We start from the raw sequence: 27,298 nt of genomic DNA, 5'->3' as shown, positions 1-27,298 counted from the left end.
TTCTAAACGAATTTCGACGGCCAATCTTAACGGAAATCAGTAGGAGATATTATAGTGCACGAGTGTGCAGTACACAAGCACTCTGTTTCTCATAGTCCGGTGAGACATGACCGGAGAGAGATCAGGACCAACGATTTTACGTGCTTGGCATGGAGGTACCACACCGACAACTTCCTGACTCAGAGTAATTTTTAAGAGGGAAAAAGTCAATCACAATTTTGGCCCGACCCGGAATTTGAACCCAGGACCTCAGCGCGGTAGTCAAATACAAAAATCTTCAAAAATTGCGTTACGTACCCTTGCGAGCATGTGCGTCACGTGATTTAAAGTGATAATCACTCATAAACACAACTGAATTAGTTAGATTATTAGTTCGCTACGACTACGCGTCCATAATCATTGATGTCTCATCCTCTCTCAGTGTCCGAGAGTCGAGGTTCGTGCCCCGTTAGTTCCCCTCAGCTCGGTTCATGTTCAGGTTGCGAGCAACTACAGCGCTCACACAACTCCAGTGTGTTAAGCCGATATAAATAAAGAAATAATAAAGACGAATAAAGGTCATGTTTAAAAAAAACAATTATGAATGGACTGCCGATGTGACAAACGTAGTCAAGTTAAATAAAACAATTATGGATGCCAATGTGTACGACAGCCTTGTTGAGAAAGGAACGGATGTTGAAAATATCCGAAGGTTCAAAATTCAACGATACACCTGAATGTCTACTTCGAAAAACGAAATCCGTAGTCTCGGATGACGGCTCGCACGTTTTGTTACTACGAAGTGTTACGGATCCGATCCGTTCGACGCAATACTTCAGACATGGAATTTGTAAGTACTTATACCATTCCTTTTTAAAACCATCTGTGAGGATAAAGTTCCACAGCTTTCTCAAAAAAAAAATATACGGGAAATTGATCCTACAGAACGGTGACGGATCCGAAGTAATTTGGTAGTAAAGTTAAATCTGAAGTTCGTCGTTTCTTTGTTTCGGACCGACGTTTCGACGTTCGTTTTTCGAAGTAGACCCTCAGACTCCGAAGTTACGTGTGAATTATTTATCAATTATCGCTTTAACGGTGAAGGAAAACATCGTGAGGAAACCTACACTTGAAGTTCTCTATAGGAATTTCGAAAGTATATGAATTTTTTTTTCCAAATTATTTCACATTACAGAGTATAATTTATCACTAATTTACAGTAGCAATTTTTCATTGTGTTTCACAAGTGGGAGGGAGGTTCGCAATTTGATACGTATCTCACCCCCATGTATGTGAAGTTTGCCAATTAGGAACTGGCTAGCATGGTGGATTAAGGCCTAATACCGCTCAATAGAAAAGCCCCGTACAGTGGAACAGTATATACAGAGCCGATATATATGTTAATGATGGTAATTTTGTGCCAAATACGAAAATCTGTACAGCGGTTTGTGAGCATACTTCGAATCATTTAAACACGCATTACATTCGTGGTAATACTAAATTTCGGGAAAAATGAAAAGTGAGCATAGTCAACCCCAACCACTAGCACCAAATAATAGGAAGCACACCTTTAATAATACCAATACGAATGAAACCACACAAACTATTTATATTATAATTGCTCTCGGATTCGCCCACGTAAAAAATTTTGAAGATAAAAGTCCCGCTATATATTTTCCCCGGGTCTCAATCTATCGCCATACCAAATTTCATCGAAATCCGAAAGGTGGTTTGAAGATTATCGCGTTCCGACAGACATATACACATGCGGCAGGGGATTCTGTTTTATTCAATATTTTTTAGATCTTTTTAAGAGGAACAATTCCGTCATACATGATTATGGCGTAACTTTAACCGTTTATACACGGCGCACGCAACTCTGCACGCAAGCTCTGAAAAGGTATATATTATTCCCGTTTTTGCGACATTTTCATTCATGCTCCGCTCCTATTAGTCATAGCGTGATATTCCCGATGAATGAGCTATCCATCACTAAAACAATTTTTAAATTTGTACCAATAATTTCTGACATTAGCGGGTTTAAACAAACGAACTCTGCAGTTGTATATGTAGGATATTAGCGAAATAAAGCTCTTATATTAGATACTTATTTCTGTATATTATTTTGAAGGAGTTTACAATTAACAGCTAAAAAAGTGTTCTACATAACCGCCGACGGTGTCGCCGCCATGCGGCAAGAATTAAAATTATGCAAATTGCGTTCCATTTCTTACAGTTTATTAGTATATAATTTCTCCCAACGTTTCGAAGACTTTGCAGCCTTCATGTTGGGTCGTCCGAAAAGATATTACAATATCTACCTACATTTTACAACAATAAAACCGTAATAAAAGAAAAATAGTTTTATTACAATGTCTAACATTCACGTAAACAAAAGAAATCATTATCCACACATACAATAGGATAGTAGTAGTGGCATTAGAGCGCGTAAAATCATAATAACTTTTCATTAATATTTATTTTGTTCGAAACTTACTTTTTATTTTACATCTACAGTTCGATTAACTTGTGTTATTCTCAAGAAAATTAATATGTTTCATTTAGTAACGCAATGTCAAAATGACCCTGTCTGGAGCGATCTATTAGAGCCTTTAGCGTCTTCACTAAAGCATGCTTGGCAACACCACCTGCTCCACCATACAGACCAGTGGCGTAGCTAGGCGTGGGCGAAATGGGTCCTTGCCCACGGCCTCACACTTAAAGAAGCCTCGTGTGGCTTCTTTAGATACGATGGCATCAGATATCAAGATTTTTTTGGGTAATTCTTGGGCATGAAAATAAAAGGGGTCGATGCGACTTCGCTCACGTCTATATTCACGCTACGCCACTGGTACCGACGCTAAGGGTTCCGCCAGTTTCTAGAAGCCACGAATGGTCAGTCGCCCTTATCCCTTGGAGCCTGGGGTGGCCACTCCTTTCGCCTTAACAGGTCGACCGAGTAGAATAGCATCAACCACCTCATTATCACCAGCTCGTTGAAGTCTACTGGACATAGGCCTCTCCCACACGCCACAGAACCCGGCCTGCTTCTTTATGGACGCACTCACTGCCGGCTCTCTTGTGTAAGTCATGCTCCTATCATCTGATACACGTCACGCATTTATCCCCGAAGGCGTAACCAGAGGCAACCAAGGCTCCCACTTCGCCAAGTGTGTTCCGTCCCAGGATGTGATAGGGGGCGAGCCTATCGCCATATCCGACAAATTCCAGACTCCAGGCTGATACAGGAAAAACCCAAATATCAATGCCCGACCCGGTATTCGAACCCAGGACCTCAGATCGTCGTACCGCGCATAGTCAACTACGCCACCGAGGCAGTACCACGTGATGTACTTAAAATAAATCCACCACCCAGTTAATTAAATGACAACTCATAACCGCCCTGAAACAAACACTCGATCACTTACTCGATCAATTTATCAAGATTTTTGAACCACATCGTCGCGTCCTGGTAATGGAAGTCATCGCCCATTGTAACCAGTATGTTGTCGGTGCGATACGCCAACGCCATTTTGAAACACGTCGATATGAAATCGTCGATCTACGAAGATTTCATTTTTATAAATCATGCTTTTATACCCAAAAAGGTAGGCAGAGGCAAGAGCGTCGCCAGCCGAGGGCCCAGGGGGGGCAAGTTGATATGGAGAATGAGAAAAGTACGAATTGTAGGGACAGTCCAGAGCAGATGTTTCTCCCCCACGCTCTCTCTCCTGCTTTCACAATAACAGAGCAGAGCGTAGTTGAGCGTACGTATTAGGAATGGAATTGGTGAATTCATTCGATTTTCGACGTACGGGAATGATCGATCGAGGCAGTCAATTTAAACTCCTCAGGAGTTTGGTTGCTTTACATTTGACAACTGGCAACACCCTTGGGAAAAGGTGCAACCAATGCAAGCACTTTTTTCCGTGTGTAATCATGATGTGATAGGGGCGAACCTATCGCCTTATATATTTTGCCCGACCCGGAGATCGACCACGCACTCAGCCCGGCAGGCGTCACGCGTACGCAATACAACTACGCCAAAATTAATTTTGTTTAGCTTATAGTTCTATAATATAAATATAATATCAGCCCTCTATTATATACCGTCCTACTGCTGGGCACGGGCCTCCTCTACTACTGAGAGGAATTAGTCCACCACGCTGTAGTGCGGGTAGACTTCACACATCCTCAAAATTCCTATAGAGAACTACTCAGGTATGCAGGTTTTCTCACGATGTTTTCCTTCACCGTTAAAGCAAGCGATAATTCCAAAGAATCCGCATATTTTTTAGAAAATGTAGAGTTGTGTTTGAGTTTTTAACCTGCGCACATTCGTCTCGGCAGTCCGTTCCACAACCAACTAGGCTATCACCTCTTTATGGTATTAGGATAAAAATATTATTGTGTGGGTATTTGTGACACTCTTTACTTTAAAACACTGAGCATTTGAATGACCACTAGTCATTGACATTCGTACCGGTCTGTTGATATCTTAGTGAAAGTATTTCTGTAAATTCAGCGATAGTTCTTTTTTACTTTAATCGTAATTGCTTTAGTTCCTAACAGTATAATTTAATGACGAGTCATTTCTGACAGTAAGCGCCCTGACAAACAACATCCTTCTATAATTTATTACAATTAAATATTAACACATAGTTTGGAAGTCATGATTTGGGCACATATTTTGAAGAGCAATCTAGATTAAGTATTAACCCTAGCTATAGTCATTATTATGTTATTTGTATTCTTAAATAAAATAAAAAAGAACTCCTTACTGTTAAGGAGTTGTATCTTCCATCATCAGCTGAGCTACGTAAGATAAAAGTCTCTGGAAATTATTTTATTTTATATGTCGCCGCAGCACCTCGTTATTCGTTGAATTGGTGAATTTCCGGAGCGATAGTGGCGCCATCTATCATTACATCGAGGAAGTATTAGAAAAGGAGGGAGGTCGACTGCTGTCAATATAAGGACCGGCCGAACAACGACGAGCAAGAATCTTTTAGAAGTTTTTGTACGAGTCTTGTTTGGACGCTCGAACCGAGCACATTGTGTATTCCGCTAGTGTTACTATGCAGTAAATTATTAGTGAAGTAAAGAAGTGTTTCAATAATCGAATAACTGTCTGGAAAATAAATATACACCGGTGATACTTTGCCGGTCATGTAAAAAAATAACCAAGTAAAGAGATTTCACTCCGACATATATATTGTATATATTTTATATTATGACAAGCTAAGTTATAATTATGACAAGCTGATAATAAAGGAAAATAGTAACGAGAAAAGGAAAAGGGAATTTTCCGCCTCCCCACAATCACCGTCCAAAAATCTACCAAAAAAGCAACAAACTCTTAACGCAATTAAAGCTAACAGAACAAACGCCTTTGATCTGATGCGAGGACGAGCAAACTCTCTAAGCAACATTTCTAATAAAAAACAATAGCAATTAATAGCCGGAAATCGAATAAAACACAATAATATTAAAAACCAAAACGAAACTAAAATCGAAACACAGGTAGCCCGAATAAAAGAAAAAACAAAACTTACAACAAATAAAAACGAACATCCTCCCCCAATACGCCCTGTCAGCGCGGGGGCAGTAGACTTTCACCCTCCAATTCGCTTTGAGCATTATTATATCGCGACATTCAATACAAGGTCATTAATGACAGAGGCTAAGCTCATTGAACTAGAATTTGCACTAAATACCATCAAATGGGATATTCTGGGCTTATCAGAGATCAGAAGAAAAGGCTTGAAAATAGAAAACAGAGGATTCTACACATAATACCACTATGGAATAACAAAAGGAGAGAAAGGAGTAGGATTTATGGTCAAAAATAAAAAAAATATAGAGGTTCTAGATTTCATTGGCCTTACCGACAGAGTCGCTATATTAAAAATAAAAATACAGGACAAGTCTTACTCATTAATACAAGTATATGCCCCAACGGAGCGATGCAGTGAAAATGATATCGAACTTTATTATAACACATTGGAAACAGCCATGTCACAATGCACTGGAAGCATCCTTTTATGTGGAGACATGAATGCAAAAATAGGAAAACCTCAGAGGCATGAAGAACTCGTTATGGGCAAGTTTGGATACGGCGTTAGAAACAAAAGAGGAAATATGTTTATAAACTTCTGCCACCAACATAAATTAAAAATTACAAACACAATGTTTAATAAGCCACACAAATTACGATGGACATGGAAGGCTCCAAATGATATAACAAGAAACGAGATAGATTTCATCGCTTCTAATGATACTAAAAATATAGAAAACTTTAATGTTATTAACAACTTGTTACACCCTAGTGATCATCGCCTAATCAGAATAACTTTAAACGTAAAGTCTAAAAAACATTCAAGAGCAGGTTTTAATAAGAAAAGGCCGAATTATGACATTAATGATGATCTCCGAAATAAACTATATTGTTTGGTACCCGACGAAGAAGATAATGTGCAAAATTATTACAACAAATTAGAAAACACCTTAATCAACACAAAGAAATGTAACAAATTATCAAACAAAGAAGAAAGGAATAAAAGAATTATCACTGAAGAAATAATAGAACTAAAGAAAATAAAACATAAGCTGAAAACAAAAGTAAACAAAACTAGAGAGGAGAAATTAACACTTAATAAATTATATCGGGAAATAAATAAAAAAATATCAAATAATCTAGAAAAATACAGAATAAATACAATAGAATTATACTTGGAAAAAACTGGAGGCATCAAAAAGGCCTACAAATATTTAGATAACACAAAGCAAATGATGACGCACTTAAATAACAATTTAGGAGCTACTGTTTCTAATAGAAACGAAATAATAACAATAGCCACTGAATTTTACCAAAATTTATATAGAGATATCGAAGGGAGCTCTCAAACAATAACCGAGGAGAATATATTGTGGACAAATAAGGACACTATCCTCCCATTTCTAGAAAATGAAACGTTATCATCTATCAAAAAACTCAAACATGACAAGAGTCCTGGAGTCCTCCTAACAAATAATATGATATTATCATTAGCAGAACCAATAACATCGCCGCTCACAAAACTTTTTAACTTGATAATCCAAGAGAAGAAAATACCAAGTCAATGGGTAAACTCAGAAATCATCTTGATTTACAAAAAAGGAGATGCAAAGTTAATATCTAACTATAGACCTATAAGCCTCACGTCGTGTATTTACAAAGTTTTCGCGTCCAACCTGCTATGGCGTATAACTAAGACCATAGAAGAAAATCAGCCAAAGGAGCAGGCCGGCTTCAGAAAAAACTACTCCACAGTTGATCACATATATACATTGAAAATGGCAATTGAAAAGTATGTAGAATACAATAATGTATTATACATATGTTTTATAGATTACTCGAAGGCGTTCGACTCCATTTCACATGAAGCTATATGGAAAGCACTTAACGAGCAAGGAGTCAACTTTGAATATATAGAAATTATAAAAAGAAATATATGAGAACAGTACAGCAAGAGTTAAACTAGAATCACCGGGTAGATCATTTCCAATACAACGAGGAGTTAGACAGGGTGACCCACTCTCTCCTAAATCGTTTATCGCAGTTCTAGAAAGCATTTTTAAAAAACTAACATGGGAAAACATGGGAATATGCATAGATGGAAAATACCTATCTCATCTACGGTTTGCAGACGATGTTGTCTTACTCTCTGAGGACCCAACGCAGATGAAACAAATGTTACAGACCCTTAAAATTGAAAGTTCAGCTATAGGACTAGAAATGAACCGAGACAAAACAAAACTAATGACTAATGGCCCTCAAGTTACAATAAGAATAGACCAGGCCACCCTGGAATATGTAAATGAATATATCTACCTAGGCCATTTAATATCATTCAATTCATGCACAGAGAAGGAAATAGACAGAAGAATCAAACAAACATGGAACAAATATTGGTACATGAAGGAAATTTTTAAAAGCTCCCTACCAACCGCACTGAAAACTAAAGCAATGCAAATCAGTCTTATGCCTTGCCTAACCTATGCATGCCAGACCTGGCCAATGACCCAAAAAAAATTAAAGATAATCAAAACATGTCAGAGAGGGATTGAAAGAAGTTTTATGAATGTAAAAAAGGGAGATAAAGTGAGAAATAGCTCAATCAGAGAAAAAACAAAGGCCAAGGATATAACCAAACAAGCACTCCACTTAAAAGTGGAAATGGGCAGGACATATCCAGAGAATTAAGGATGAAAGAAGGTCACTCAAACTAATGAACTGGTTTATAATCAATAACAAACGCAGAAAAGGTAGACCATTCAAAAGATGGAGCGACGATATTGTCCTGACAGCGGGAAAAACTTGGTCCAGAATCGCAAGAGACAGAGAAAGATGGAAGCAGTTGGAGGAGGCTTTCACCGCAATAGGCGGTCCTTACAGCTAAATAAAACAAAATAGAAATAGAAGAAAGAGAATAAATTAAAGCGACATAATATTTGTGATATAAAATCTACTAATCCTAAGTTTTTTAAATGTTAATTGCTGTTTAAGGAAAATAAAGCTTATTATTATTATTATTATTATATATTTTATATTATAAGTATATCTGTATTTAAGTAGAATGTTTGTTTTATATAATATATGTATTGTCTTATTTATTTTTATATACCTACACCCACATAGTCTCATCTCTGCATCACCCAAAGGTTGACTGTTAGAAAATGCCTCAGGCATTAAGTCCGCCTGTATACATTTACTGTATATAAATTTTAAATAAATAAATAAAATAAGATGATTATTACCATACGCAAGTACTTAAGATACTTCATAAAATTTCCAAAAAACTATGTGTGGGCCTATAAAATTTGAGGGTTGCCTTCAATTTTTCCAGGATCCAATCATCAGATCCTGACTTGGTGACTATCGGACCACTTCAGAAGTATCAGCTTTCGAACAAAAAAAAGAATTTTGAAAATCGGTCCATAATTGGCTGAGTAATCGAGTAACACACAAAAAAGAAGGTCGAATTGAAAACCTATTCCTTTTTCAAAAAAATTACGTACGCTAGTAACTACAACGTTATGACTTCCCTAAAAACGGCTCTGATAATACAATTCAGAACATTGACTTTTATACGGACATGAGATTATTGATAAGTGAGGTAGAATTTTAAAGCAATTCTTGAGGAAGGTTTAGGTTGCTAATACATTACGGTTTTATGTAAATTGAAATATAAGGATTACTGTTGAACGGTCACGTGATTGTAAAAAATCTCGTGGGTCGGGATTTACGCGGGAAAATTTTTGTGACACTGATTTCTACGCGGACGAAGCCGCGGGCATTACTTGTAATAAATAATTGAATGTTTTATTCCCCATAAAGTATCCGTATGTTTGCTAGACCGCGGGATCCCTGCGCTGTATTTTCACTATCACTACATAGTATAAAACAAAGTCGCTTTCTCTGTCCCTATGTGTGCTTAAATCTTTAAAACTACGCAACGGATTTTGATGCGGTTTTTTTAATAGATAGAATGATTCAAGAGGAAGGTTTATATGTATAATAACATCCATTAAATAGTGGAGAAATACTGTTATTTTGTTATGTTATACCCGTGCGAAGCCAGAGCGGGCCGCTATGTTTTTATATACAACGTTCACAGTTTTTCTGTAGTGTATTTAGTATCAGCATTGCACCCGTGCGAAGCCCGGGCGGGTCGCTAGTAAATAAATGAATGTTTTGTTCCCTTTTAAGTATCCGTATGTTTACTAGACAGCGAGATCCCTGCGCCGTATTATTACAATTAAAACTGCGAGCTTCAACACTAGATTTATTGTGATTGTTTATCCTTAATCTAGATAATCTAAAGACATGAGTTTATGGGTCATTCCGCCATTTCGTGCAAATTACATTTCTAGCCAAATTAAACCATGTAGGAATACCTGCATTTAACAGAATTATATTTGAATGGACAATAAATCAAGTACTTAAAAAGGAGTATCATTCAAAAGTTAGCATTTTTAGTTTATTTTCAAATTATGATAGTTTAATTCCCAAAAATCTCATTACACTCTGTGTCCAATCAGTGACAAAGTTGCATTTTACATGTTTATTAATTTTTTGTTGACTAGCTAACTTCCAATTCTTCGATAATACATTTGTTTAATTCCTTACTAATTCATTAGTAATATTTGTAAAATTATAAACATATTATAAATTATTAAAAAAAGGACTTTAAATTTTGTCACGTAAAAAAAATCATCACCATCCAGAGTCAAAATCGTTCCATTCTACCCACCACCCGTGTCATGACGCAAACTGTTCGTACTGGTCAGTTAGCCTCGTCAGCAAAGCCAAGTGTACGTGTCTCCCTCGCTTTTGAAATTATATACATTCTTCGTGCCTTCAAAAGCCTTTCGTCCAAATATTATTTCATCACATTCCGTCGAATTTGAAAAGGTATGTTGCATTTACAGTTATTATAATTTTCATGAGTTAAGCCTACTTCATAGATTATAATCCCATATAATTCTGAATCAGTTACTAAGTATAAGTAAAAAGTTATTTAGGTAATTCTTTACAATTCTCATTTATCTCCTTTGCATTTCCATCCATCCCATCCATTTTTTTCGTGGATGGTAATGAACGATGTTAGAAGTGAATGATTTTTTTTTTAATTATTTACTTTTAATAGATACATTGGATTTTTTTAGGCTTTGTAATAAAAATAAAATATACATTAGTAAGGCATCTACCTACGAAAATTAACAAGAAAGATTTATATTTTTACAGTTCAGCGCAAAATGACGAAGATGGACCGACTTCACGAATCTAAAAAATACACATCAATTAAAAGGATCCCTGAACTATATGCCATCCAAAAATAGAAAGAAAGAACAAGATATTTGGCCAGAAAAGCTAATAATAAGATTTGCAGTATTAAGGAAATGACTCCCAGAGCACAAAGGTCAGAGAAAATACAGAAAATTATTTAAAAAGGAAATTAGAAAAGTATTGAGATGGTACTGGTAGAAAACTCCGCTTCTAGTGTGGCTGATTATATTATACAGAGAGCAGACCCGTTAAAAATAATAGAAGTAACTAAGCAACTAACTAACTCCAAGCAGTAGTAAAGTTCCCCAACCGTCGTGAGCCACAAATGTAATAAGACGAATGTGTTACAACCATCTTAAGATCGTTAAGTAACCCTTATCAGCAGTGTTGATCGCCAGCTCTCACGATGGGTAGAACAATATTTGAACTTATATTCTCGATCCGTGGATATCCAACTAGAAGCAATAGACTCCATACCGATGTTGGCTACCTTAAACGAACTCGATGAACCACCTACACACGAATACAAGAATTTCAAAATGCTATTAAACTGCTCAAAAGAGCCCTGTAAACGATGGAATTCCTGCAGAACTCCAAAAAGTGCAGTGCACTCAACCTATCATTTACAAGTTGATAGTAAAGTATCGGAAGAAAGTATACGTGCCACAGGATATGCGCGGTGCTAATATTGTTACCCTGTATAAAGGAAAAGGCGATCACGGTGTCTGTAACAATTACCGCGGTATATCCTTGTTAAGCATCGTTGGTAAACTATTTGCTCGTATAATATTAGTAAAGATGTGCCCAAATATCCACTATTGATATAATCTTCACAATCAGTTTCGTTGATCTCAATAAAGCCTTCGACACCTTGAGCAGAGAAGGCCTGTATGCTGTAGAGAAAGTAGGACGCCTGCCTAAGATTCTGTACTTGATCAAAAATTTACACCAAGACATGAAAGGTTCGGTCGTTTTTAACAGTCAGCTTTCATCACCATTCGATATGTACGACATAGTTGCGTTCTGGCACCTACACTGTTTGGCATCTTCTTCTCGCTTCTAATTAAAGTTGCTTTTGAGGATGCCAAACAGGGAATACATTTGCACACAAGACATGATGGCAAATTATACAATGTTTCTCTGTTCTTATCCAAGTATCATCGCGAGGATTTGTTAGCAGACTGCCTCTTGTTTGCAGATGATGCAGCTCTTGTCGCTACCTCACAAGAAGAGCTCCAGAACATCATGGACAAGTTTGCTAAGGCATGTGTACTGCTTTCAATGTCTATCAACGCAAAGAAGTTCGTTGTAATGAAGCAAGGATGCACAATCACACCAATTATCCTGTTGAGTGGTACACCTTTGGAAAACTTTGGAAGTTTCTGCTACCTTGAATCGACCGTGACTGGAAATCTTTCGCTTGATGCAGAGATTGTGAGCCGTAATGGAAAGGCAGCCACCATGTTTGATACGCTCCATGCAAGGATATGGGACAATAGACACCTAACAACCAAGTCCAAGATGATAGTTTATCAGACTTGCATATTAAGCATACTCTTGTATGGAGTTGAAACCTAGATATCGTATGTCAAACAGGAGCGAAAATTTAATCGTTTCACATGCGCTGTCTTCGGCGCATCTTAGGCATAACATGGAGGGACAAGATCACCAATGAGGCGGTACTGACGTCTGCACAGCTGCCTAGAATAGCTGCACTTTTGAAAAAGAGACGGCTGCGTTGGCTAGGGTACTATGATCACCTTTGATATTAACTGGAAGAGCGGGGAAAGATTAGCTGAAGATCGCACCGTCTGGCGAAAAGCTATCTTTGATGGCGTAACCGAACACGATAATTCCTGATTTAAAGACCTATCCGAGAAACACGCAAAATGACACGAAAGCGTTAGCAACCCCTTATCATCCTGGGCAAACTCTGATAGTAACATCTGTACGTCATGTGGCCGGATTTGCCCTTCACGTGTTGAATCTTTACAGCCATCAAAGAAAATGTATCAAAACCTCCAATTGTTGGCGCTGTTTAAATCATCTTAATAGATGTAACAAGCCAATAATGATTAATCATAATAATTATTTAAAACTTCTATCCAAAGATTTTTTTTTTATTATTTTTATAGTTGATTTATATGGATATTTTGGTGCTGAATTTACTTTCTGAAGATTTTGACAATATTGTAAGAGATAATTGCTGTGAGAACTATAATTAATATTAAAACGTTGAATCTCAATAAATAAAATACTGATTATTACAAAAAAAATACATTTGATTTTTTTAAAATTAATTTGTCTCTGTTTTACATTACCATCTTCCCTATTTTATTACCTTCCTAGGCTATTTCATTACATTCTTTTTAAAGTTTATTACCATCCACTGCAGATTTTTCCAGCGGCGATATCTCCAAATCTAAACACAATAGAAAAGTGCCTTCCTTTGTATACCATTACAGAGGCAGTCTACATTTGATTTTTTGAATAAAATTCTTGATATTTGACATTTTTCTAAAATGCCGCGGATCGATGAAATTTGCACGAAATCACGGAACAACCCTTATATGACTACTAGCTGGTTGTTCTGTTTTAACTATGAATTTACAGCACGCACTGTTCATCGCTGACAGTTATTTCAAATAACTGATAGCTAGTAAAATATACGTTTTGCAGTCCAATGCATAATGATGAGTGTTTTATAGTTAAAGAATTTTCTTTGGAAGTCATGACATGCATTGAAAAAAATCTGGATATAAATTATAGAAAATTCATGCTTTCATTCATTATGAGCCCCGCGGCTGCCATTTTTGACAGCGTCATTCAAATTGCGAACGTATGCGTACGAGCATAAAAATGCCTTTGGCGCAACTTAAAATGGTTACGCTGGTCGTTAGCAAGCAGCGTAACTATTTTATGGATTATTATCCTAATCTCTATTTCTAATCATGCTAAATAATATTTTTATTGCTTTGTATGACGAGACGAGCTTGCCGTTCGCCTGATGGTAAGCGATACGATCGAAAAACAGTAGAAACATCAACACCTTTAATTACAAAGTGTTTGGTATTCCACTGCGCTCGCCATCCTGAGACATATGTATGTCTTATTATGTCCAGTAGATACACTGGCTATAATGTCCTTCAAACCGGGACACAACAGTGACTACTCTGCTTTGCGGCAGAAATAGACATTGCGGTGGTACCTACCCAGGCGGACTCGCTCTCCCAAGATGCTAACTCTTATTATGTCAAAGAGTTACACTAGCTAGAATATAATACGTGCATGCCAAAATTGCTTCATCTAAATGAGGGTTTAGGGTGTACAGAGGTGGCTTTACCTATTGTGCAGGATGTGCGCTGCACACGGGCGCAGTGTGTTGGGGACGGCACACACCTTCAAAGAGACATGCGTCGCGACATTGGCGCTCTCAAACAACCTGCGCCCGCGCTATGGCCGGCGAGCGGCTTCTTTACACAATAACTTTTGATTTAATATTATCAAATTTATTAGATTCCATTGGCTCCTAGGGGGCGCCAAGGAATTGCACACGGGCGGCACATGAGCTAGAACCGCCTCTGAGGATGTACATGCCATATCACTCACTCGATCAGTAAATCTAGATTCTTGAACCACATCGCAGCATCTTGGTAATGAAAATCCTCGCCCATTGTTATTAAAATGGAATTTCTTCTGTATCCTTCAGACATTTTCTTGCATATTTCTAGAAACTTCGACACCTACAACAATATTTGACATATAGCCAAATCAAAGTATATATAGATATTATAAAACAAGATCCCCTTTTCTGTCTGTCTGTATGTGATCGACTTTCTCAAAATTTACTGAACGGATTTTAATGAAATTTGGTATGGAGATAGTTTAAGACCCTGGGAAGGTTATAGGTTACTTTCTATCTCAAAATACTTCTTCACGCGGGTAAAGCTGCGGTCAAAAGCTTGGTATTATTACTGTTTCCTATCTGCCTCGGTGGCGTAGTTGTATTACGAACTGCAGTGCTAAGGTTTCGGGTTCAATCCCCGGGTTACGTTATTTTCTACTCAGTACTAGCCAAACATCCGCCCCCTATCACATCATGGGACGGAATACACCGAAAGTGATTGCACCTTACGCCTCTGCCTACCCCTTCGGAGATACTAGAGACTTCCGCCCTCACACCTACTACAACTCCTGTAAGGATCAGCAGTGGCACGCATGACACCGAGCGGTGAACCTCAGTCTCAGGGAACACTTGTCATTATCCCGCAACGAAATTAATCAAATAGATAGGGAGGAGTTGGAAATATTAATTGTCCACTTCCCTCCATAGCAGTGATGAATCTCCCTTCGGAGATAGGCGTGTATTTTGCCTTCTTTATGCGGTAAGATGATCCGACTGTACCTGATGGTAGACTGAGGTCCATAATGTCTACTGACGAGATCCCTAGCCAGTCGCCCAGCCATTCAGATATACAAAGGATATTCCGGAATAATTAAATGGGCCAATATGGTATCACGCCTTGTCTTAAGGTCGCTATCCTGATTACAGGGTCATATTGACATTGCGTTACTAAATAAAACCAACCGTCTTCACATTTGCTGACATTGTGTCAAAAATCATCCATTAATAATAAATATTTTCATCAAAAATACCGATTTTACTTTTCTAATTTTGTGATCATTTTGTAGTTTAGTGCGAGTATGGCGTGTAAGTATGATGTCGCGATGAATTCTCTTAGAGTAGTAGTAGTGGCTTTAGGGCGCGTCAAATTAAGATTACTTTTGTTAATATTTATTTTGTTCGTTACACTTTTTTATTTCACATCTACGGCTCAAGTTACTTATTGTAGAGTTATTTTTAAGATAAGTGTGTGGTTTCATTTAGTAACGCAATGTCAAAATGACCCTGTATATACCTGCACCAGATTCGTATGGTAAGTGATCAGAGACTCAAACTCTTCAATTTCTTTATTGCTTTGAATGACGAGACGAGCTTGCCGTTCGCCTGATGGTAAACGATACCTATAAACAGTAGAAACACCAACACCTTGAATTACAAAGTGTTTGGTATTCAGTGCTCGCAATCCTGAGACATGAGATGTTAATTATTATGTCCAATAGTTACACTGGCTACAATGTCCTTCAAACCGGAACACAACAGTGACTACACACTGTTGCTTGGCCGGCAGAAACTTTTTCATTATCCATATTCTTTTAAGTCAACAAAGTTTTGACTGTATTGTGTTTATGGGCAAAACAATGCCGCACATGCTCGATGCCAATCTATATTTTAAATGTACAAACTGAAAATTGTTCTGTGTTTTGTTACATGCCGTTTATAGTCAGACCAGGAAAATAGAAAACCTGCTTTGAAAGAGCTACTTTTGTTTCTTCTAGTTGTCAATAAAAGTGAATTAGTTCCATATTTTACCAGAACTTGGTTTAATTTTTCTAGTTATAAATAAAAAAGACATAACGGGACCAAGACGAGACATTACTTTAACAAATAAAAAAAGAATCACGAGAATCGGATCACAAACCTCAGAATAATTCGTGTAAATACAAAAAAATAAAATTGACGAAATTCGGTATTTTAAAATTTACCTTGTCGTCCACGTTGAAGAGGGGCGAGTCGGGGTCGTCTATGATTGGCTCGTCGTCACACAGCACGTCGAAACAAAAGCCCGGAGGCGGCGAGTATGTATTGAACAACACACCCGTGAAAATGTCGGATGATTTACCTTAAAACAACATAATGATTTGTTATGTTTTACTGGTGGTATGTCTCATTTGAGAGTCCGTCTGGGTAGGTACCACTGCAATGTCTATTTCTACCCAGCATATAGTGACTGTTGTGTTCCGGTTTGAACATTGTAGCCAGTGTAACTACTGGACATGATAAGACTTAACATCTCATGTCAATTCAAGGTATTGTCCTTGATTTACAAAGTATTGTTTGGTATTTCACTGCGCTCGCCATCCTGAGACATGAGATGTTAAGTCTTATTATTTCCAATAGTTACACTGGCTACAATGTTCTTCAAACCACAACGTGTTTCTGCTGTTTATCGGTCGTATCGCTTACTATCGGGCGAACGGCGAGCTCGTCTCGTCATTCAAAGCAATAAAAAAAATGTTCACAAACTTTCGCCTTTATATTAGTAAGATAAGGTAAGAAGGTACTAAATTAAAAGCGTCGCCAGCCGATTGCCTAGGGAAGGGAGGGGGGCGCAAGTTGATATGGAGAATGAGAAAAGTATGAATTGTAGGTAAAGTCGAGAGCACATTTTCCTCGACCACTCTATCTCCCGCTTTAACAATGACAGGGCAGAGCGTAGTTGAGCGTACGTATTAGGAATGGAATTGGTGAATTCATTCGAGTTTCGACGTACGGGAATGATCGATCAAGCAAGTCAAGTCAAGGACTTAGGATTTTGGTTGCTTTACATTTGGCAACTTTTTTAGAATCTCTAAGAGGGGGAGGAGGGAAGCTGCCCCTCCCTGCCCCCTTTGGTCACGCTCTTGTAGTAAATATACTCACCCAACACATCATCTCCTCTCCACACCATCTCCATGTCCTGGTTATGGAGTCTGCTGCTCTTGTCCTGGTAATCTATTCTGCCCAGGAACAGTCCGTCGTACCCCATCGCAGCAAGCAGCGAGGCGAACTCTCGCGAGTGGCCGAACGGATCGATCTGCCAGCCGACGCGAGGCAGGCCGCACGTGCCGAAGGTCTCATTCAATTTACTGAAAAAAATCATATAGTAAATACTAAATCTTACAACTAATGCTGATATTATAAGAGTATTATAGTGACAGATGACAGAAGATGGACCGACGACCTGGTGAAGGTCGCCGGAGTCCGATGAGGGCGGCCCAGAACCGGTCCCTGTGGCGCTCAATAGGGAGGCCTATGTCCAGCAGTGGACGATTCACGGGCTGAAATGATGATTATAATGACATGACTAGTGCCTTTCACCTAGCCAAGTGAAGAAGGGTCAAGGAGCAGAAAATAAGCTTGGAGTCAGGAAGTTGATGGTGCGATACCCCCATGCCTCGTGCACATAAAGCCGTTGGTCCTGCGCCTGATCCACGGTCATGTCTTACGTCTCACCGGACTATGAGAAGGAACAGAGAGTGCTTGTGTATTGCACACACTTGTGCACTATAATATCTCCTGCGTGGCTGATCTCCGCTGAGATTGGCCGCTGTGACCGAAATTTGGCTTGAGATTAATTTATTCATTCAATACCTTTTACTGGTACGAAGACCAGGGTAAGAGCCTAAAAGAAGGTCGTTACTTGATAAGATGCTCATAATGTAATCAAGTTGTCCGCAAAGTACTCAATTTGTTGAACATGTAATTAAGTCGTCACTAAAGTAATCAATTTGTTGTAAATGTAATCAAGTTGTCCGTAAAGTAATCAATTTGTCGGAACTGTAATCAATCATGTCTCTTACATGTCGATTGTCTTTCTATAGTTCAATATTTGTTACCGTGTACAGTAACATTCAATTTCATTCTCACCTGAGTCCCCATGTGAATTGATCGATGGTGCTCTGATAGTGTGAGGCTGCCTCGTCGTTCATGGACCACGCGCCACCTGGCGGCAGATTCAAATTCAAAATTCAAAAGCCTTTATTACTGATTTTACAATGAGTTTACATAAAATATAAGTGTGCACATCAGTCCGGTTCCAAATCTAAATCAGCGTGTCCTGCAGACACATAGGCCTTCTCTAACCTCTTCCATTCTTGTCTATCTCTTGCAACTCTCAGCCATCCTGGCGGCAGATATGAGACATTAATATGATGCCCATGCTCTTGCATTTCATAATACTTAGCATAGGCGTCGGTAAGGGGCCCACATACTTATCTACTTGGAAATAACACTACAAAAGTTACTTGAGCCATCGATGTAAAATAAAAAAGTGTAACGAACAAAATAAATATTCATAAAAAGTAATTTTAATTTCACACGTCCTTATGGCACTAGTACTACTACTTTAATATAATTCGTCGCCGCTGCAACATCATACTTTCAGTCAGAAATACACTTACGCACACGTCATATTCACACTAAACTACAAAATGATCAGAAAATCTGAAGACTAAAACCAGGATTTTTGGTAAAAATATTCAAATGGCCTAAAAAAGATTGGGAAACACTGCTATAGAGAATCACGCGCACTCACCGACGAATTGCAGCCGACCCTGCCTCACCAACGTGTGCACTTTGTCCCTGATGCTCTCGGGCTGGCGCACCCACCACTTCCAGAAGAAAGCTGTCTCCACGTATATAAACCTAGGAATTAATAGGTAAGTGTAAACACGGGTTGGGCATTAGAGACGTGGTGCGTAAGGAAGAAAAACGGTCCGAGCTTAGCATTCAGCTGCAGAGAGTTGCCACCTTTTTTTGGGCAAATAAAGTACATAAAATTGAAGGTAAAAAAAGTACATGGTGTCAAAAAAAGTACAAATTAATTCTACTTTATTATTTTGCTCATAAATTTGGAAACTTTTAACAAATAACATTAATATTTCACATTCAAAACACGAATTATGTTGTTCGTCTAGCCATTTGGTAATCTACATCACAAAATTAAAACTGTGAGTGCTGGAGGAGAAAGAATCGACAATAAAAATGAAATTATTGCATACCATTAAAAAGAAAATATATCGTTAGTCTTATTAAATACTTTCTGCCATTTTTGTACAATTACTTACTGCTGTTTTACGCAAAAATCCTTACGAACAACCCTAGAGGAATCATAGCATGGTAAATAAAGTATTTTCTTGTTCTCATAAAGTATAGAGTACAATTACCCGAAATAACGTACAATATTTTATTATAAAGTACGGGTGGCAACGCTAGCTGCAGACAACAACCGCACTGATTTTTACCTGGGCCCTTAATGAGTGTCAGACTGTAGCGGCCTGAAGCGACGCGAGACCTCAGGCGAAAGCAAAAATAACACTACGCGAATCCCCGAGCATAACAGAAAATAAATGTTGGGAAGATCGAAAAAATCCTCCAAGGCACCGCGAAAGTACCCGGGCAGTTACCCACTTCGCTTCCCCCTAAGACTACCTCTGCTGTCGAAAGAGCGATTATAATGATTGAAAGTACATTTTATTGCTTTGAATGACGAGACGAGCTTGCCGTTCGCCTGATGGTAAGCGATACCTATAAACAGTAGAAACACCAACACCTTGAATTACAAAATGTTCGGTATTCCACTGCGCTCGCCATCCTGAGACATGAGATGTCTTATGACCAGTAGTTACACTGGCTACAATGTCCAAGCGGAACACAACAGTGACTACACACTGCTTGACAGCAGAATTTATGGCGATGCTACTACCCAGGCGGACTCTCACAGAGAGACCTACCAGTAAACTATAGCACTGTAACCTCTACTCACTTTCTCTTAGGATCTTCCCATAACTCCTTGACAACTGAATCTATTATGTACTGCACACCAGCCTTCTGTACCCTGTTTCTACCTGAAAAGATAAATATTAGAACATAAAAAGATCATGTAGGAATGTACATGGTTGTGATACTTCGATGTATGACTACACCTGATGATAAGTGGAGTCCAATAGAATGTCGACTGACGAGAGATGTGTGAAGGAGACGTTTGTTTTTAGGGGCCGTTCAAGTATTACGTAACGCAATTTGGGGGGAGGGGGGCTCTTGTAAAACGTTACGATGCGTTACAGGCGCGGGGGGGTTCGTACAACGCGTTATGTAACATTGGATTTTTTTATTTTAAAACAATAACAAAGGTATTTTAGCGACTTTCCGGTAAAATAATTGTGATTATTAGAAAAAAAATTTAACTTTAACATAACTTTTTATGCATACTGGAAAATGTTACGGCGCGTTACATGTGGTGGTCAAAAATCTTCAAAAATCGCGTTACGTAATACTTGAACGGCCTCTAAGCGGCGGTTAGAGATTTAAAGTGGGATATCTCCTCAATAAGCGCAGTGTCCAACAATACTGCTATCATTATTATTATACTCACTTCCATAATAATATTGGTCTACAGTTTTCAGCCATCCGACGTCATCGTGTGTGTGCGCAACTATGTGCACATTCAGGACTCCATTCTCTGTGACAGGGCAGCTCTGAAACAAATAAAAAATATAGATAGCTTTAAATGCTGCTTCGTCAGAATAAGGATCAGCAGTGGCACGCGTGACACCGAGCGGTGAAGCGTCGAGTCTCAGGGAACACTTGTCATTATCCCGCAACGAAATTAATCAAATAGATAGGGAGGAGTTGGAAATATTAATTGTCCACTTCCCTCCATAGCAATGCGGGTGACAAAATCATGATCTAAGGAGGCGTTTTAACTGCTGCTCAGTTAGGGTAAAATGTTTTTCTGGAATAAAAAATAGCCTATAGCACTCGGAAGTAATGTAGCTGCCTATTGGTGAAAAAAATATCAAAATCGATTTAGTAGTTCTTGAGATTAACGTTCACACAAACTCTTCAGATTTATATATTAGTATTAACTTTTGCTCGCAATTCTAACCGCGTGAAAGAGATTTCCGGTATAAAAGTCCCGCTTTACATTTCCCCGGGATAGAAAGTATAAACTTCCCAGGGTCTTAAACTATCTCCATGCCAAATTTCATAAAAATCCGTCCAGTAGTTTTTGAGAAAATCGATAACATACAGACAGACAGAAAAGGGGACTTTGTTTTATAATATTATGTATAGATAGATCAGTAGAAACGCTTTGAAATTTTGTTTTATTCCACCAAAGACATCGCGAAGGGGGGATGGCAGGGCGGGGGCAACTGAACCCCCCTCCCCCCTAGAGATTCTAAAAAAGTTGCAAAATGTAAAGCAGCCAAAGTTCTATTTGACTTGACTTGCTTCATCGATCATTCCCGTACATCGTTACTTGAATGAATTCACCAATTCCATTCCTAATATTCCGTACGCTCAATTACGCTCTGCTCTATGTTATTGTTAAAGCGGGAGAGCGGGAGTGGACAAGGAACATGTGCTCTTGCCCCCCCCCTGGGCCATCGGCTGGTGGCGCTCTTGTATCCAGTATTTTTGTCTCTGACCGTACATCGCTTTAAGAAGAGGCAGAAATGCCGATAATAACAAACATAATATTTTATCATACTATAAAAATAATTAATTCTGGGTCGACATACTTTGTTTTGAATAAAACATATGTGAACTAAAAACAATATTATTCCTCGAAGAGGTTACATTGTACTGAGACAATACTGCAAACTTACTTATCTAACCTACTGTTATAAATACAAAGTTTATAAAGATGTTTGAATGTTTGATAGTAATAAACGGAGAAATATCTGAACGGATAGGACTGATATTTGAAATACGGGTAGACCATGTCCTGAATTAGTATATAGGGCACTAGGTCTCCTATATGAGAGTCCGCCTGGGTAGGTAGCAACGCAATGTCTATTTCTGCCGCCAAGTGAGTAGTCACTGTTGTGTTCCAGTTTGAACATTGTATCCAGTGTAACTACCGGACATAATAATTAACATCTCATGTCTCAGGATGGCGAGCGCAGTGGAATACCAAACACTTTGTTATTCAAGGTGTTGGTGTTTCTGCTGACAACCTGAGAATTGTTCATAAGAATTTCGAGGGTATGAGGTATGAGGGTATATTTTTTGCCAAACCGCACTATACATTATCAAATATCGATAATTTTGACAACTCCCACTCCTTACTGGGAAGTACTAATACTGTTTTTTTTATTGTTTTAAATGACGAGACGAACTTGCCGTTTGCCTAATGATAAGCGAAACACCAACACCTTGAATTACAAAGTATTGTTTGGTATTCCACTGCGCTCGCCATCCTGAGATATGAGATGTTAAGTCTTATTATGTCCAGTAGTTATACTGGCTACAGTGTTCTTCAGACTGAAACACAACAGTGACAACACACTGCTTGTTAGAAATAGACATTGCGGTGGTACCTACCCAGGCGGACTCTCACATATGAGAGACATACCACGAGTAAATGGAATGAGTGTAAAGAAATAGAAATGAGGCGCATTACGCGCACGTGACGTCATCGGGATTTACGACGCGTGCGTAAGAATGAGATAGAGCGATAACCCCACTACGCACACTCCTACACATTGCAATATTTAAAATATTAATTACTTATTTCTTCACCAATTTTAATGCAGTTTTGACAGAAAAGCATAATTTACGTACTATTTTCTATTACATTCTACTAATATTATAAATTCGAAAGTCTGTGAGGATGGATGTATGTATGTTTGTTCCTCTTTCACGAAAAATTTACTGAACGGATTTGGATGAAACTTTACAGTAATATTGGTTACACATAAGAATAGCAAATAGGCTACAATTAATAATGATTTTGTGTAATTTGGTTATACAACGATACATATCAAGTAAGTAGGAAAAAAAATGAACCAGAAAACTCCTCCACGCGGGCAAAGCCGCGAGCAAAAGCTAATATAAAATAATGAACTAAATCAGTGTTAAAAACTTCTACCCCTTCCACTTAAAAAACCAAACAGAGGAAGGGAACACGTACGCGAACAAACTGTTACACATCTTTGTCCACCCCAGATAAGGAAGAAGGCGACAAATAGAGACTTTCCCGCCCTCACACTACAACTCCTGGAGGATCAGCAGTGGCACGCATGACACCGAGCGGGGAAGCTCAGAGTCTCAGGGAACACTTGTCATTATCCCGCAACGATAGTCAAATAGATAGGGAGGAGTTGGAAATATTAATTGTCCACTTCCCTCCATAGCAATGTGACAAAAACGTGATCTAAGGAGGCGTTTTAACCTCAAGGATAGGGACGTTTACAGCTAGATAAGCTAGTTATAAAGCACCACGGATAAAATTAAAAGAAAGCGTCCTATCAAATGAGCTTTTGATTTGATTACAATAGGCAAAAGAAAAGATATGTGTATTGTAATTGTAAAACCAACTCAGGCGCATCAAATGTTTGCATGAACCATTTCAGATAAAGTTGTATGTATTGATTATACCATATCTAAGTTGAAAGGTTACCGAGATAAAGGAAGAGTCAACAACATTACCACTGGGTATTTAGACTATTTAGGCGATAAATACGTCAATATCCTTATTTATCTATAATTTAATGAATTTCCAATTGTTTCCCCGACAATCTTAATTATAAAACTGGATTTTTTTATTAATAATCGTTTTTTTTTTATTGCTTGAATGACGATACGAGCTTGCCGTTCGTGGGATTATAATTATTATGTCCAGTAGTTACACCTTATGTCTCAAAACGGCAAGCGCAGTGGAATACCAAACCCTTTGTAATTCAAGGTGTTGGTGTTTCTACTGTTTATCGTTTCGCTTACCATCAGGCGAACAGCAAGCTCGTCTCGTCATTCAAAGCAATAAAAACATGTCCTAAAACCGTGATTACCTCATAGCCACAAGCCTCGCCGCTCCTCGGAGTGATCTTATCCTGAAGAGGCACGGAGAATACTCCAGCCAAAGTCACCAACAGCACCAACAGCTTCAACATAGCTACCTGCAAAAATATCACATACTGTATTTCGTGAAAATGACAATAAAAAACATCGATATATATGTACCACGTAAAAATTTGGCGTTCCGAACATTCACCGTGTTCTACTGAATTGAACTGTCATCCATTCAAACTGATTTTAGTATCAATATTGATGCTTGTGGTTGTGTAATAAGTGACGCCCATAATATAAAAACGCGAGACTAAATGTAAACCTGGATTTGAATAAACATTGGTCAAATAAGTAAAATTTTTTGTTGTTCAAATGAATAAATTGATTATAACAGTGACGTTTTGGTTGCCATTTTAGTTCATATTTTGACTAATTTTTATGGACGTTCGTGTCTATAGAATATACCTACGTTAATGATAAAAAATGTTTTTTTTCGTCAATGATATAGTTAGTTATAGACTGGACATCAGGACCCAATTTGTGCTCCAAAAGGTTGGTCCATTTGGACCAATTGGTAATATGCCGCTGTCTTATTTGAAATGTCCGTGTCATGTCACAGCGTCCTTAGATATTAATCACTACATAGTATAAAACAAAGTCGCTTTCTCTGTCCCTATGTCCCTTTGTATGCTTAAATCTTTAAACCTACACAACGGATTTTGATGCGGTTTTTTTAATATATAGAGTGATTCAAGAGGAAGGTTTATATGTATAATAACATCCATTAAATGGTGGAGAAATACTGTTATTTTGTTATGTTATACCCGTGCGAAGCCAGAGCGGGCCGCTATGTTTTTATATACAACGTCACAGTTTTTCTGTGGTGTATTTAGTATCAGCATTGCACCCGTGCGAAGCCGGGGCGGGTCGCTAGTAAAAAATAAAATATTTACAGAAAATATGCTAATATTCGAATTAAAAACGTACAAATCATGATATGGAGAAAATGTGAATTATTTTACATTGTTTTGCTACTTCACAGTAGATTGAACCATCGCATTAGCGCAACACTTTTGTATAACAATCTTCCCAATGTCCGCTCTATATAATCTTTGAACTCTTTGGTTCTAAAGAAGTTACACTTCGAAAATAAAACAAAATAATCGATTTTCAACTCACCATCTATCGATGAACAACTATGATTAACATCTGACGTGGTGTAACAAAACTATATACCTTTTATCTGAACTTGATTACACAATTAAGAAGACACTATCAGATAAACTAATAAGAGCATTCTAGATCTGGATTCTCAAGTGTGTTGACCTACTAATAATTGTAGTTAATCTATCGCTATCTATTTTGACATCGCGTTACTAAATGCAACCACATACTTATCATCTTGAAAATAACAATACAAAAAGTAACTTGAGACGTATCTATGTAAAAATAAAAAAAGTGGTTAGTTTTGAACAAAATAAATATTAATAAAAGTAATTTTAATTTTACGCGCCCTAAAGCCACTACTACTACTCTAAGAGAATTCGTCGCAGCGACATCACACTTACAATCAGAAATTTATTCAAGCACACGCCATACATGCATTAAACAAAATGATACAAAAAAAAACAAAGTGAAACTGGGAAGTACCTAGTCTATAGTACTCAGAGGTTAGTTTTGTATTAGTGAAAAAATATTTGGTGAAATAATTTATATTATAATTTTCTCCCGACGTTTCGAAGCCTGCAGCCTTCATGGTCACGGGAACTGATTTGTTGATAGTCCGAAAAGTCAGTTACAATATCTACCCTACATTTTACAATTATACAACATTTTTAATGATTAAGCTATTGAAATATTTCCATAACGTTTTAGTAAGTTTTTGGAATTAGGCCTTGCTACTCTTTAAATATTATGTAAGTATAATTACATTTCTATATAATATATAATATCAGCCCTGTATATACTGTCCCACTGCTGGGGCTCCTCTACTGAGAGGGATTAGGCCTTAGTCCAACATGCTGTAGTGCTGATAGACTTCACACACCCTTAAAATTCCTATAGAGAACTTCTCAGGTATACCAGTCTACTCACGATGTTTTCCTTCCTTAAAGCAAGCGATAATTCACAAAGAATACACACATATATTTTTAGAATAATCGGAAGTATGTGCCCTTGGGTTTAGAACCTGCGGACATTCGTCTCGGCAGTCCGTTCCACACCCAACTAGGCTATCGCCGATTTTTTCTAGCACAAGCCTATTACACTAGTTAGGAACATTTTGTGTTTGAAGTCATTATGTCAAACATAATATTCTTAATTATTTTTAATAACCCCTATTTAGAACAAAGATGATATTCAAATCACTTATGGAACTTGGTTTAAATTGTATAATGTATTTTTTATGTTTACGCGAATGTTAGACATTAAAATTGAACTATTTTACGGATTTACTGCGGTTTTTATATAATAATTTTCTCCCGTTTCGAAGACTTTGCAGCCTTCGTGGAGATGGGGCGGACTGAGTTGTTGGTCACCCGTAAAGTCAAAGTTACGATATCTACCTACATTTTACAATTATACAACTTTTTAAATTGTGATCCCTATTTGTAGCAGACTTCAAAAAAGGTTCTAAAATCGACATATAGTATTTTTAAATGATTTTTACCTTAGAACTCCGACATTTATTATTAAATTGTTTTTTTTTTTATTTATAAAAATATACTTAATTTTTTTATCATAATCAGTTTAGTGGATTGCTTTCCAAACCAAAATGATTCCGTTCCATAATGTGATAGGGGGCGAGCCTATCGCTACATCGGGCACAAGCTGACACCAGGGTAATAATACAGGGCAGAAAAACCCAACTACTTTATCCGACCCGGGACTCGAACCCAAGACCTCAGAGAGGTGCCATACCGCGCTCACAACACACCAAGGTCCATTAAAATCAGAGGTCTTAAAATAAATCCTAATTCAATACTTGTACATGACCGCAAAAGTACTAGGATATCATAAAAGCGTGGTGATAT

At 37.9% G+C, this 27,298-nt stretch overlaps 2 protein-coding genes across 7 annotated transcripts in view; one reads left to right on the top strand and one right to left on the bottom strand.

Annotated features, from left to right (window-relative positions):
* The window catches only part of LOC115452845 (lysosomal alpha-mannosidase), a 42,867-nt gene that overhangs the window by 9,709 nt on the left and 5,860 nt on the right, over positions 1-27,298 (bottom strand). For 3 of the 6 annotated variants that reach the window (XM_037438787.1, XM_037438719.1, XM_037438753.1), the window contains exons 2-8: positions 24,269-24,376; positions 20,848-20,950; positions 20,239-20,320; positions 19,009-19,118; positions 18,342-18,417; positions 17,355-17,560; positions 16,418-16,554 (exon numbers count right to left, since the gene is read on the bottom strand). In XM_037438787.1, the coding sequence (XP_037294684.1) occupies positions 16,418-16,554; positions 17,355-17,560; positions 18,342-18,417; positions 19,009-19,118; positions 20,239-20,320; positions 20,848-20,950; positions 24,269-24,370 (816 nt within the window). In that variant the 5' untranslated portion in view covers positions 24,371-24,376. Of the gene's footprint in view, positions 1-3,407; positions 3,542-14,419; positions 14,554-16,417; positions 16,555-17,354; positions 17,561-18,341; positions 18,418-19,008; positions 19,119-20,238; positions 20,321-20,847; positions 20,951-24,268; positions 24,377-25,445; positions 25,536-27,298 lie in introns of those variants that run through there. The other 3 variants (XM_037438664.1, XM_037438696.1, XM_037438637.1) reach the window with 3 other exon arrangements.
* LOC119189382 lies at positions 11,303-12,835 on the top strand. The gene is made up of 2 exons (XM_037438836.1): positions 11,303-11,772; positions 12,009-12,835. Exons 1-2 carry the CDS (start codon positions 11,766-11,768, stop codon positions 12,386-12,388), a joined length of 387 nt encoding a protein of 128 aa, XP_037294733.1. The 5' UTR covers positions 11,303-11,765; the 3' UTR covers positions 12,389-12,835.

This window comes from Manduca sexta, chromosome 1 (genome assembly GCF_014839805.1).
Source record: "Manduca sexta isolate Smith_Timp_Sample1 chromosome 1, JHU_Msex_v1.0, whole genome shotgun sequence".
Classification (NCBI taxonomy): domain Eukaryota; kingdom Metazoa; phylum Arthropoda; class Insecta; order Lepidoptera; family Sphingidae; genus Manduca; species Manduca sexta.
This window is presented reverse-complemented; position numbering and strand designations above follow the sequence as displayed.